General features: G+C 34.5%; 1 protein-coding gene across 6 annotated transcripts; it reads right to left on the bottom strand.

The window, feature by feature from the left end:
* Window positions 1-392: 392 nt before the first annotated feature.
* On the bottom strand, window positions 393-12,384 carry LOC106709744 (proteoglycan 4). 6 transcript variants are annotated; one of them, XM_014501609.2, is made up of 10 exons: window positions 12,060-12,384; window positions 10,582-11,839; window positions 9,510-9,625; window positions 8,923-9,086; window positions 8,377-8,438; window positions 8,142-8,253; window positions 7,308-7,408; window positions 6,441-6,563; window positions 1,546-1,672; window positions 393-734 (listed from the first exon to the last, which is right to left on the bottom strand). In XM_014501609.2, the coding sequence occupies exons 2-10, from the start codon at window positions 11,794-11,796 to the stop codon at window positions 646-648; spliced, it is 2,109 nt and encodes a 702-aa protein (XP_014357095.2). In that variant the 5' UTR covers window positions 11,797-11,839; window positions 12,060-12,384; the 3' UTR covers window positions 393-645. The 6 variants fall into 6 exon arrangements, with proteins under 6 accessions (XP_014357095.2, XP_014357092.2, XP_014357093.2 ...); XM_014501606.2 differs by having other exon boundaries at window positions 6,411-6,563; XM_014501607.2 differs by having other exon boundaries at window positions 7,308-7,420.
* Window positions 12,385-12,495: the final 111 nt, after the last annotated feature.

Genomic DNA, 12,495 nt, shown 5'->3' on the forward strand with positions numbered 1-12,495 from the left:
TAAATAGAGTTACTCCTGCGAAATAAACACGCTAAAGTTTTGTGGTGACTTCAAAATGTATTTACAAAAAAAAAAACTGCTAATATTATTGTTAGTAAAAATATTAAACAATTAGAAACTACTCAATTCATCAACAAAATGTTTATTTGAATAAATCACCTCACAATGAACACAGTTAACTCACAGGTTAACTTTAATTTATTGCTGTGAGGTATCAAACACACAGACAGACAAACAAACATCCTCAAACTTTACCTGTAACCTTACAATAATGATATATTCCTTGAAAAATAGAAATTGTTGTGCAAAATATGGCCTATGTGTACTTATTTCTTGTAAAAATAAGAGTTCACAGTAAAAAAAACGACAAAAAAAAATATTGACAATTGCCAAGTGTAAAAAAAAAGTTTTACATAAAAAGTTTTTATGCATTTTTATGTTGCTTTATGTACAAAAGTACATACCATGAACCCTTACTTGTACATGTTCGGTAAACGTAACTTTATTGCTAGAAATCGTTGAGAAAAAACACAAAAATACCGAACAAAATTATCCAAATAAATATATTGTAATAATTTAAAGTACTGAGGCCATGAAGGCAGTTAGTAATAGTTCTATTCACTCACAAACTTGTTATATTTAATATTATTTCTTTGCGGGAGGTTTCCTCGGCGTGCGAGTTGTTTTACCCGTCGATGTCGACGGAGTGGGCACTATTGGAGATGGTTTCCTTTCTGTTGAACAAAAAAAAAATTAATAAATAGTACCGGTTAATAATAACTAACTAAATTTTAATATTACAATGTTAATTTTATTAAATCAAGGTAAATATGGACAACATCAAACAAACTAGCTGTTGCTACTCCGTCCGCCGGTAATTAAAAAAAAACATAAAGTAGCCTATGTATTCATCCAGAGATCTAGATCTATGCCAAATTTCAAAGAGATCCGATAATTTCAAACAAACGTCCATCCATCCATCCAATCATTTGCATTTATAAAATTAGTAAGAAGTAAGATTGGCAAACCTGTTTGACAAATATTTTGCTTATTTATAATACACTTTATCATGACTTATTGCAGCTTTAGTGTGGTTAGGTTAGGTTAATGAACAAACAAAGTAAACCCGCTTCAATCTTTTTGACAATTCCAGTTAATCTGAACACTGCGCAGTACCCCCAAGTTAAACCTAAAATTGTGTTCTGCGGAGCGACTTGTACTATGTTCTGAGTAGCTAAGATGTTTGATTTTCCCTACACTAGCAAAGATATAAGTAAAGATTTAGTGCCGGAGGCCTAATTTTAGACCTCTTTCCCTTCCCAACCTTTTCTTATAAGGAAATGATGGGAATGGGAGGTAGATTTAATAGAAAAGATGCATAGGAAGGTTAAATATTCTCTTTTTGTATGTCTCCTCCTTCATCGATTGAGGGTAGGCAACGCATCTGCACTTGAGAAAGTCTATGGACAGCGGTCGCATCGCCATTTCGGCGAATTCATATGGCAGTTTGCTCGTTTGCCACCTTGTAATGTAAAAAAAAAATACCTTTACCAGTTCTGCGAGCTTTGCGTACGGGCGTGGTGACAGGTGTGTCAGTTTTGACTGTCTTGGTGGGAGTGCGTTTGGCCGGTGTCAACTTCGCCTTCGTCTTCTCCGTCACCGCAGTCGCTGTCTACAGTCAGTACACAGTCAGTGTTGTCACACACAATATTTGTTATACATTTTCATATATAGTATTACCAGTTCAATTTTATTGTTGATAGCTGAATTAGATTAAAAAGTTTTAATTTTTTTTTACTTTTTACATCTTTTTTTTATTATTGTATAATGAGATATGTATGTTAAAATTCAACAAGCAGTAGCAGATATTATGATTTAAACATTTCAATAATAAAAGTTAAACTGGAGGAGAATTTCGACAATAAAATGGATAGATGCAATAGAAAAGAAATCTTCTCAATAAACAGATTTAGCCATTGGTTTCTAAGACTATTTTTTAAACGGGAATTTCGGTTCCGGAAACCCACAATCAGTAATATATTTTAAAAACTTTGAGGGGAATAAAACTTAAATAAAGAATAGAAATAAAATTAACTAAACTATTGCTAAATGAAAGTATATTTTGAGAAATTTTCAATTTCATTGCATTACCATATTCATACAATCATTACACATAATAGTTTTTATATAATAAGAGAACAAAGTATATAAGTGATTATATACTGTCTTTTTAAAATAAACACTTTTAAGTCTCTCTTATTATATAAATACTGGACTTATATTTCAATATAAATATTTATTCTGTAATAAAGAAGACATTGTCTATCAAGTTTCCATTGTAAAAAAAACTTGGTTAAAAACAATATTATTTATATTTTATGACAACTATTTAAATAGACATTCCTCTTTATTACGATTAAATATATTTCTGAATGCATATTGTTTGAAATTTTAATATAAAACGCAAAAAAAGAATGAAGAAAAATGGCCAAAACACAAAAGCAAGCAAATGATATGTGGCGATTGATTAATTTTCTAATATAAAATATGTTTTGAAATCCTTATTTTTATATAAAACTAGCTTTTACCCGCGAATTCGTCGCGGAATAAAAAAAAAAGCACACATGATGAAAAAGTTCCTATGTCCGTCTCCTAGTTCTAAGCTACCTCCACATCAATTTTCAGCTAAATCAGTTCGACCAATCTTGAGTTATAAATAGTGTAACTAACACGACTTTCTTTTATATATATAGATTTAAAATGAATATTACGTGATAATATAATTGGAACGAAGTTCCTTATCGCGCGTTGTGAAAGGGGGCTAGACGGACAAAAATCTTACGAAAAGTTGTCACGACACTTTTTGCTATAGTAAGTATCGATGGGTACCGGGAATAAAGCCGCAATCGTAAAAATGAAACTGTTCAGGAAAAAATATTTAATGAAATTATGGAATAACTATAAAACCACTGAATATCTTAAAATAAATTATATGTCACCTTGTTCGTTATTTTTTGCCTAAAGTACTGTTGCAGTTACAAGATTGTATATTTTATCCAAATAGGAAAAAATCGGTAAAGATCATATTGCTACTATTTATGTCGAAAGGTTGTTCCCACAATAGTCACTTACAGCTTTGTTCCACGAAAAAAATAAATGAATGTTGATACAGTAATAATATGTTACAGCTTTTTTCAGTGTATTATAGGATACACGATGGATACAGTAACCATAGTTTGTGTTCTTATTCCTTGAACTTGATGAGCGTTTTGTGGACGGTATTCATATTTTACTGTATATTCATCATTGTATGTTTTTTTTTAAATCTTTTATCTTTGCGTGAATATCTTATTTTTATTGACAGTGCTTTTATTATAATATAAGAATGGATCATTTAAAGTGGTAGAAAAAAGAGCATTATGTTATTATTAAACAATCTTTTATTGAATCAAAGTAGCATAATTAAAATGACAAATTCGTGACTTTATAAGACTTTTTTACTTATATTATCCATGAAAATTAAGAATTCCTAATAAAAAAGGTACTTATGCTTAACTTTAAAACTTGTGCTATTTAAATTAAATTATTTTATAAAATGTACCTACTCTAATTATAATAAACCAAGACTAGTTTATTAGGAACTGTAGGAAATAAACTCATCTAAACCAACATTCGTATTATCTTAACATAATAAAAAAATTGGGTACCAAAATATTTAAAGCAAAATCACGTCTAAAGACTTGACTCCTGTAGCGGATCCTGTACCTCAGCAGCTTCGTGGGTTCCACATGCCAAAGATTTATAGAAATCGTGATAATATTGTGGAATATCATGACTGTTACAAAAACTCAGTAGATCAGAGTACAGAGCTTTCGACACAGGAACCGGTTCGTTGTAAGCTCCTTGTAATTCAGGAAGAGTTGAAGATTCAGCTGTAGAATACCTAGAAACAACGTCTAAACGTGTAAATTTCTCTAAAATGTCACCATTATGTTTTACTCGTATTTCTGTGTTAATAAATATATATTATCTGCGACATTTAAGTACATGTCATTTACTAAGAAAGCCATCGCAACTGCTAAGGCACAGGCACAAGATAAATTATATGAATCCCTGAACAGCCCGCCGGGACAAAAACGCCTGTTCCGTATAGCAAGAGAGAGAGAAAGGAATGCAAGAGATGTAAACCACATCAAGTGTATTAAAGACGATGAAGGAAATGTATTGGCGGATGATAATGATATTAAACAGCGTTGGAAGGAGCTTTAAGAGCGTATCTCTTCCTCCTGGTAATGGATGCGCTAACATCAGACATACAGGAGGAAGCACCCTGGTGTATGCTTTATGCTGATGACATCGTGCTTGTCGGGGAGGATGAATGCGAGGTGCAGAGCAGGTTGGAAAAATGGCGAGATAAATTGGAGAGAGCTGGTCTTAAAATCAGCAGAACCAAAACTGAACATTTGTTCTGCGATTTTGGTGGTCCGACCAGCTTTTCTCCAATCGCTTTAAATGGTGTTGACCTACCAACCTGCTCCGATTTTAAGTACCTCGGTTCACTCGTCCAATACGATGGTGGTGTTGACCGGGATGTGAAAAGCCGAATAAATGCAGGTTGGATGAAATGGCGACAGGTCACCGGTGTGACTTGTGATCCAAGAATGCCACCCAAGCTTAAGGGACAGATCTACAAGTCAATCGTAAGACCTGTCTTATTGTACGGATCTGAATATTGGGCCACCAAGGTTTCGGATGAATTGCATGTAGCTGAGATGCGTATACTAAGATGGATGTGTGGTGTGACAAGAAAAGATAAAGTTAAGAATGTGCATATCAGAGGAAGTTTGAAAGTAGCGCCAGTTATCGAGAAATTGAGGAGCAGAAGGTTAGCGTGGTTTGGACATGTTATGCGGAGGGATGATAATCATATAAATAAAAAAGTAATGAGATTGAATGTGCATGGCTATAAAGGTAGAGGAATACCAAAGAAAGTATGGATGGATTGTGTGAAAGAGGATATGCGTAAGAAGGGGGTAAATTCAGATATGACGTCTGATAGAGATGTATGGAGGAGTAGTACATACTGTGCCGACCCTCCATAGGGATAAGGGCAGGTTGATGATGATGATGATTTAAGTACATGTCATTTGTAAAATATCAGAAAACAAAAATTTTGACACAGGTACATTAATTCGAATCATGAACAGATGACTATAAAATTGTAAAATAATTATTGTAGATTATTATCTTCAGTAATACAAATAAAATAACTATAGTTTGGTAGTCTTGTGCGTGATTTAATATTTGCTGCCATTGAGTAACGACTCAACGATAGTTTAGTAGGTACAGCAATGTTTAGTGCGAATCTGTTAACATCAAAGTAGGTACAGTAATGTATAGTGCGTTTAATGTTTACATGTTTTATTCCCTGGAAGAAAGCCGTAATTACAATTGCTGGTCTAAAATTGAAACAAAAATTTCACTTTCAACATAACCGTATTGTTCCAGTAATATTTTTCTAAACGTTTACCAGGAACAAACAATTAATGTACAAAGTGATTTTTCTATTTTTGTCATTTTTCATCAGAATTAAGTAAAAAAAATATATAAGGTGTATTTAGGTCCGTAGATACCGAATCTGACTTAACCCGAAGACTGCCGCAATATCCATTGCGACATTATTCCAACTACCCATCGGTATGTTAACGACGAATGAGCGCTACTTCACCATGGCAACGACGTGACAATATATAACGAAAATTCATAGAAATAAAATGTACTTCTTGTGAAGACTTAAGTTTTTTATTCATAGAATAAACATTGGTTCCTTCACTAATTAATCGAAAGGAACTTCGTTCCATCCGGGTGTCCCAACACACCTCTCAAGTTTTTTTTTTTTGTATAAGTAATGATATGACATGAGTAATGGAAAATAAAATAAATTGATACCTTAAAGAGATTTGGTATTGACGGGAACTGTACCAAATTAACTTATCCGAACATGCACAACTTAACATCATATACTCTCATATATAAGTCAAACAAACATCATCTAACTAAATCAAATATATTCATTCAATCATTCTTAGCATTTTTCCATTTGGGTTATCAATTTTTTTTTAATTTTTTTACAAAAAAAATCGGCTTTTAATGTAATTTTGACTTAGATGAGTTCGTAATTACGGAAAAAAAATCCACGACGTCATCTTTAACATAATAATTTCTTTATTATGATTGTTAATTTATATATAAAATAAAGCTGCAAGTTTCTCTTGAAATGAAATATTTGAAACCCAAATGGAGGTATACATCCGTCCCGCTATATCATGCTGTGTGTGAGCGGAACGGAAGACAGACACACAGACACACAGTCAGACAATGTAAAATGGCGGATGATTGCTGATACGTACATGTCTATATATCCGTCGTACAATGCCTACCTTGCTAGCGGCCGCCGCAGCGGGCGAGCTACTTGCCACTTTCCGCTTCGCACTCGTACGCTTCGAATGCTTCGGACTGCGTTTGGTGACAGTTCGACTTTTTTTTATTGGTGTTTCTTCTTCCTGTAATATATCATACAATTTTAAATAAATATTTAAAAAAAACGCACTTTTACTCTCCAATCTATATATATAAAAGAAAGTCGTGTTAGTTAAACTATTTATAACTCAAGAACGGCTGAATCGATTTGAATGAAAATTGGTGGGCAGGTAGCTTAGAACCAGGAAACGGACATAGGATAATTTTTACCCCGTTTTCTATTTTTTTATTCCGCGCGGACGGAGTCGTGGGTAAAAGCTAGTCAGTACATAAAGAAAAAAAATACTAGGGCACATTAAAAAATCTAACACGAAATAGATAGAAAATGGTCACTTGTATATTTTAAATTAATAGATCTTTTAATTATGGAAAGTTAGTTTAAATAACTATCTGTAAGTTTCTAAGAAAAAATTTCAAACATATTGTTATCACCGTATTGTCAAAGATGGCATTACTATATGTTTTTTACAGAGATTTTGGTCTCAGAAACCCACAGTTAGTAAAAACAATAGTAAATTTTATTACTAGTAAATTTATCATACATTTAAACATAGTTGTATGTAATACTAGCTTTTACCCGCGACTCCGTCCGCGCGGAATAAGAAATAGAATACGGGGTAAAAATTATCCTATGTCCTTTTCCTGGTTCTAAGCTACCTGCCCACCAATTTTCAGTCAAATCAATTCAGCCGTTCTTGAGTTATAAATAGTGTAACTAACACCACTTTCTTTTATATATATAGATTTATGTATAAGTATATACATACCGCGGTGTCAGTGTCAGTGAGTTTTCCGCGCGAGGACTTGGAGCTGCGTCGCTTGCGAGCCTTCTCCAGCTGAGACTCGTCCGTGTACAGAGACAGGTCCACTGCAAACACAACTGCCAGCGCTCACACATCATACAACTACATACACCTCATACAACTACATACAAATTTATCATACAAAGAATTTGCCACACCTGGGGGACATTTGGATTTAGAGGGAAGCAATTCAGAGATTTAAAAACTTAAGGCTACATCCTTACAATGATAGCCAGTGCTAAAAAGTACGTAAAAACGTTTTAGAGACAAAAAATCCGTTGCATTTAAACTATTTATATGTGTTTTTGTGTTTAAAATTTTTATATGAAATTGATCTAGTCAGCCAAAAGTAGTATTTAAATATTTCTCTAACATTGTAAATTTAGGCCTCGAGAGTAATTTATTTCTAAACAAAATTTCTAAGGGGCCAATAGTCATGTTCATACTGAAAAATGGGACATGGATCCAAAAAGGTTGGGAAATACTGATCTAGAACATGATGAAAAATTATAACAATGGGTGAAAAGTAAGATTTCCACCAGTTAATACTCAGCATTTGAGTTGGCACGTCGGACAGAACAGTCTTCTTGCCTCCAATGTGCCAAATGGATAGTTTTATACATTTCATCTTACTAATATTACATTAGATGGATGGATGTTTGTTAGAAGCTATCTCCAAAACAGCTCAATGGATCTCAATGAAATTAGGCAGAGTTATAAAAAATAGTCTGGAAGAACACTTAGTCTACTAATTATTTTTTTTATTCCGTCCGGAATTACGAGAATAGAAGTACTTACGGCCATCAGGGTGCTCCTCCGTCAGCTCCAAGTTGTTGGCCCCGCTCTGCTCAGCCTTGATAGCCCTCTCTAAGATGGACTTCGCCCGTGCCTCTTCAGCCGGCTTTAGTAACTGAAAATATTATAATTAAATATATTAACCAAGTAATTTATTCAAATAATATCGATCGATATCAAGATTTTACAAACAGATCAACGTATATTCGACCAATTTTCGACTAGTAATTATATTTACCTGAGCACCACCACCGGCTGGTGCCCTCGTTAACGACAATGTCGTAAGTACACATTCCATGTCTGTAAATAAAAAAAATCAAACTTTACAACTGAAAATAAGGAGTACAATAGGGTTTTTTTACAAGTATTACAGATGTTTGCGCTATACTGCATACAAAAAAAAAATTTGCTATGATATCAATTAAACTCAAAAACTACTAGACTTAATTCATAACTTCTTTCACTGTTATGGTACTTGGCTATTTTATATGTTACTATCTTACTAATATTATAAAGTTTAGATGGATGATTGGACGGATGGACAAATTATGAATGTTTGTTAGAAGGTTTATCCGGAACAGTTCAACGGATCTTGATAAAATTTAGCCCAGAAGTAGAACATAGTCTGGAAAAATACATATGCTTACTTATTAAGTTCTTTTTTAATGTGCGAAATTAAACAAAACGAAATTGTAATCGCGGGAGATAGCTAGTTGTAATAAAAAGCTGAAAAAATAACTTTCAACCATTGCAAAGTCGGGACAAATCTCTGTTCAGTATGTACCTGTGACATCATAGAAGTCAGGTTTGTACGTCTCTCCAGATGGGTCCGTCTTGTCCTGCGAGAGCCAACGTATCTTGATCTTCCTCGTGGTGCGGTACACATTCTGTACCGTCTGGCATACATAGAACCCTCCCTCCGCGTTACGTACTGCTAGGTACTCGTTCCTGGTAACCAGATATAGAAGTTAACAGACAAATAAAAAAAACAGTTATATTTCTTATAAGATCTGTTAAAAGATTTAACTTTTTTCGTCAAATTAGATAAACAATACTATGAGAACTATTGCTTCATAGACAAGAAAGAAAAACTTTAAAATTAATGATAATGGTTAAAAATGATGTTTAAATAATAGACAAGAAACACTGTCTATATTCTTTTATTAATTATATAGAATACTAGCAGTCGCCCGCGACTCCGTCCGCACGGAATAAGAAAAATGCACACAAGATAAAAAGGTTCCTATGTCCGTCTCCTAGTTCTAAGCTACCTCCCCATAAATTTTCAGCTAAATCAGTTTGACCGATCTTGAGTTATAAGTGTAACTAACACAACTTTCTTTTATATATATAGATATTTCAATTTCTTACTTGTAAAATACAATAAGCTTATCATCATTAGGCTTAGTGGGTGTGGAGCGGCCAGCAGACGCTGATAGTTTTGTGGCCATTGCAATTTCCGGAGTTGGAGATTGATACAGTTGCACCTGGAATTAAAACGAATAAATAAATATATGACTTTTCTATGTTGTATGCATGAAAATCTAACTTTAATTTTAAAAAATAAAAATACCCAACTGACTGAGGCTATAATGGATGAGGGACATCTATTAGCTGTTCTTTTATTTTAAACAAAGATTCCAATTTTTTTATTTAAAATTACTTAACTGTAATATTATTTGTTTTACTTTCTTATTTTGAAATATGCTGTAAATTCAAAACCAAAAATAGGGTTAGCAAAAAAGTTATATTAAGTAAGTTTTTAACTCTATTTTCTACTCATTTTGAATTTTACTTCTTATGTCCACTACATTTGTTATGTTCCAATATAATATACCCTACAAGAAAAAGGACAAATTGAATGACATCTCACTTGTCCAAATCTGTTCAGTTTACGTTCTAGACCATTTCAAAAGAACTGTATACATACAAGTTCACAAACATAAAAACACACAAACACTATTGTAAGTTGGGTAAATAGTTCAAGTACAAAAATATTTTAAAAAAAAGTTCAATGAAATAAAAGTGATTGTTAAGTATTACTTAAGTTAATAAAAAAAATTAGACCAAAAAGGAAAGAACTACAGTTAAGATAATAATTACAAGATTTACCCTAAAGATGACATCATTGATTCTCTCAGCATCTTTTCAATAAGCAATTAAACAAAAGATTTGTTTCCTTATTTATTTATTTTATTAATCTGTAAAGTGAATCTTGTTTTTTTTCAGTAAAACATTTGAAAAAAAGGTTGCCAAACATTGCCTCATTAATATAATAAAATTAAAAGTTAAATTGAAGCAAACATATTTTCGTAGCAACGACGCTATAATTGATTTCCCGCCAAAATTATGTAGTGTATAATTACTATGAATTCCTGTTGCAGAATATGAATTGGTATGTCATAAAATACAATATATTGACAAAACGAATTAAAATGCTTACCTTAGTTCTATTCCTTTTGATCCTAGTATCAGGTGTGGACTCTACATCTGACAACTTCTTTGCGGGTGTGACTCCATCAGTAGCTTTCGTTGGGGAAAGCTGTCTTCTCTTTCTCATTGGTGGAGTGACTGTTGCTAACTTCATTGTTGACTTTGGAGTTGCTTTTACTTCAGGCTTTATTGTAGTCTTAGCTTCAACTTTCTTCTCTTCTACTTTCTCCTCGGGCTTTACAACTTTAACTGTCTGTCCTTCTTTTGGAGGTTCTGTGGATTCTTTGACATCTTCATTTTTTTCTTCTACCTGTGGAGGTTTTTCACTTGGTTCTTCTTTCTTTTCTTCTGGCTTTAATGGTGAGTCTGGTTTGACACTGTCTGAAACAGATTCCTGTTCCTGAGGTGGAGATGAAGACACTTTATCTTGGCTGCTGTTGGCTGTTTCTAGTACCGGTTTGGTGTTGCCTTGCGTGGGAGCAACATCTGCTGGTGTTGTCGGTTTGAGCTCTGATGGTTTAGTTGGTGATTTCTCTGGTGCTTCATTGGCCGTAGCAACTTTTGGTTGAGCAGGACTTTCCGTTTGACTGAGTGTATTTGGGCTGTCAATCTTTTGAGGTGTACACTGAGTACTTGATGGTTTTTCAGGTGATTTCTCAGGTGGCTTTGGTGTACTCGGTGAAGTCTTAGCAATATCCTGTTTGTCTTTATTAGTTTCAGGGTTTTGTGCCTTAAGTGTTGTTGGTGCATTTGTTCCTGTTTTTGGTGACTCAATTGTACCATTTGCATGGCTACTGGAATCCGGTTCCTTCTTTTCTGGTGTTCTTGTTAGAGCAAGAGGCTGAGAGGTATTCGCCTTCTCCTGTACTAAGCTTAGCGGAGCACTTGTAGATACAGGTTTACTGGGACTCGGTGGTGGGACAGAGTTTTGCGTGACATGTGATAAATTTCCATGGTGACTCATATTTTGCGCCATTTGTGCCATGTTCGCCGTCACCGGCGCCATGGAGGGTACAGCGAGAGGTGGAACCGGCGGAGCATTCACGTGATGCGTCAGATTTTGTCCGACGAGGTTATTTGATCCGTGGTGGAGGGAGTTTTGAGCACCTTGTGGAAGAGCGACGGTGTGGTTGGCGTTGGCCACGTTGGCCTTCGCGGGGCTCGCTTGACCGCCCGGCTGCGGGACCCCCGGCTGGGGCAGCACCGGCTTTAAAGCAGAATTCATATCAAACGACGACAACACTTGACGCGTTTTTCAGACGTTCACACTGAAACATAAAAGCGAGGCATTTACTTCACTATTATTATAGCACATTCACACTTGGCGATGTCTTTGACCCATAACAATAATTCATACATAACAAGTACACAACCTGTGTCTATGTATAGGCGTACGCGGGTACGAGCGCAAACGCGATTACCCGCCTTTACCGCTACTTTCTATTATCTAAGCAGATTTCATGCTGAGATTTAGCTGTAAAAAGTTACCAGTAACAAATTAGCCGCCAAACGTTCATGAAATATCTGAGTATCCGTAGCGATTGCGGGGAAGCAACCGCAAAAAATATGCGTTGCTCTAAGAAACTTCCGCAAGATTCCGACAACCGTAGATGGTGCTCAGGCCACTAACGTCATTTACAACTAACGAACACTTAACCTCGTTGATGGTAAAATAATTTCATAATTAACACTTTTAACAACAAAATAATAAAACTAAGTTTGGTTTAGATAAAAGAAATCTTTCAACAAGTATTATGCACAGTAGTTTAGAGATGGCGTCGGCATAACGCGCATGCGCCACCCTCTTTTTCTCTTATCCAATGAATACTCAGTATGAAGCGAAGCCTAAATGAATATTTCTAAGAAAGTTATGTCTCTTTCCAACAATAGCTTCTCATATATCACTTTCTCGTTTTATCAGGCG

This window comes from Papilio machaon, chromosome 11 (assembly GCF_912999745.1).
Source record: "Papilio machaon chromosome 11, ilPapMach1.1, whole genome shotgun sequence".
NCBI lineage: Eukaryota > Metazoa > Arthropoda > Insecta > Lepidoptera > Papilionidae > Papilio > Papilio machaon.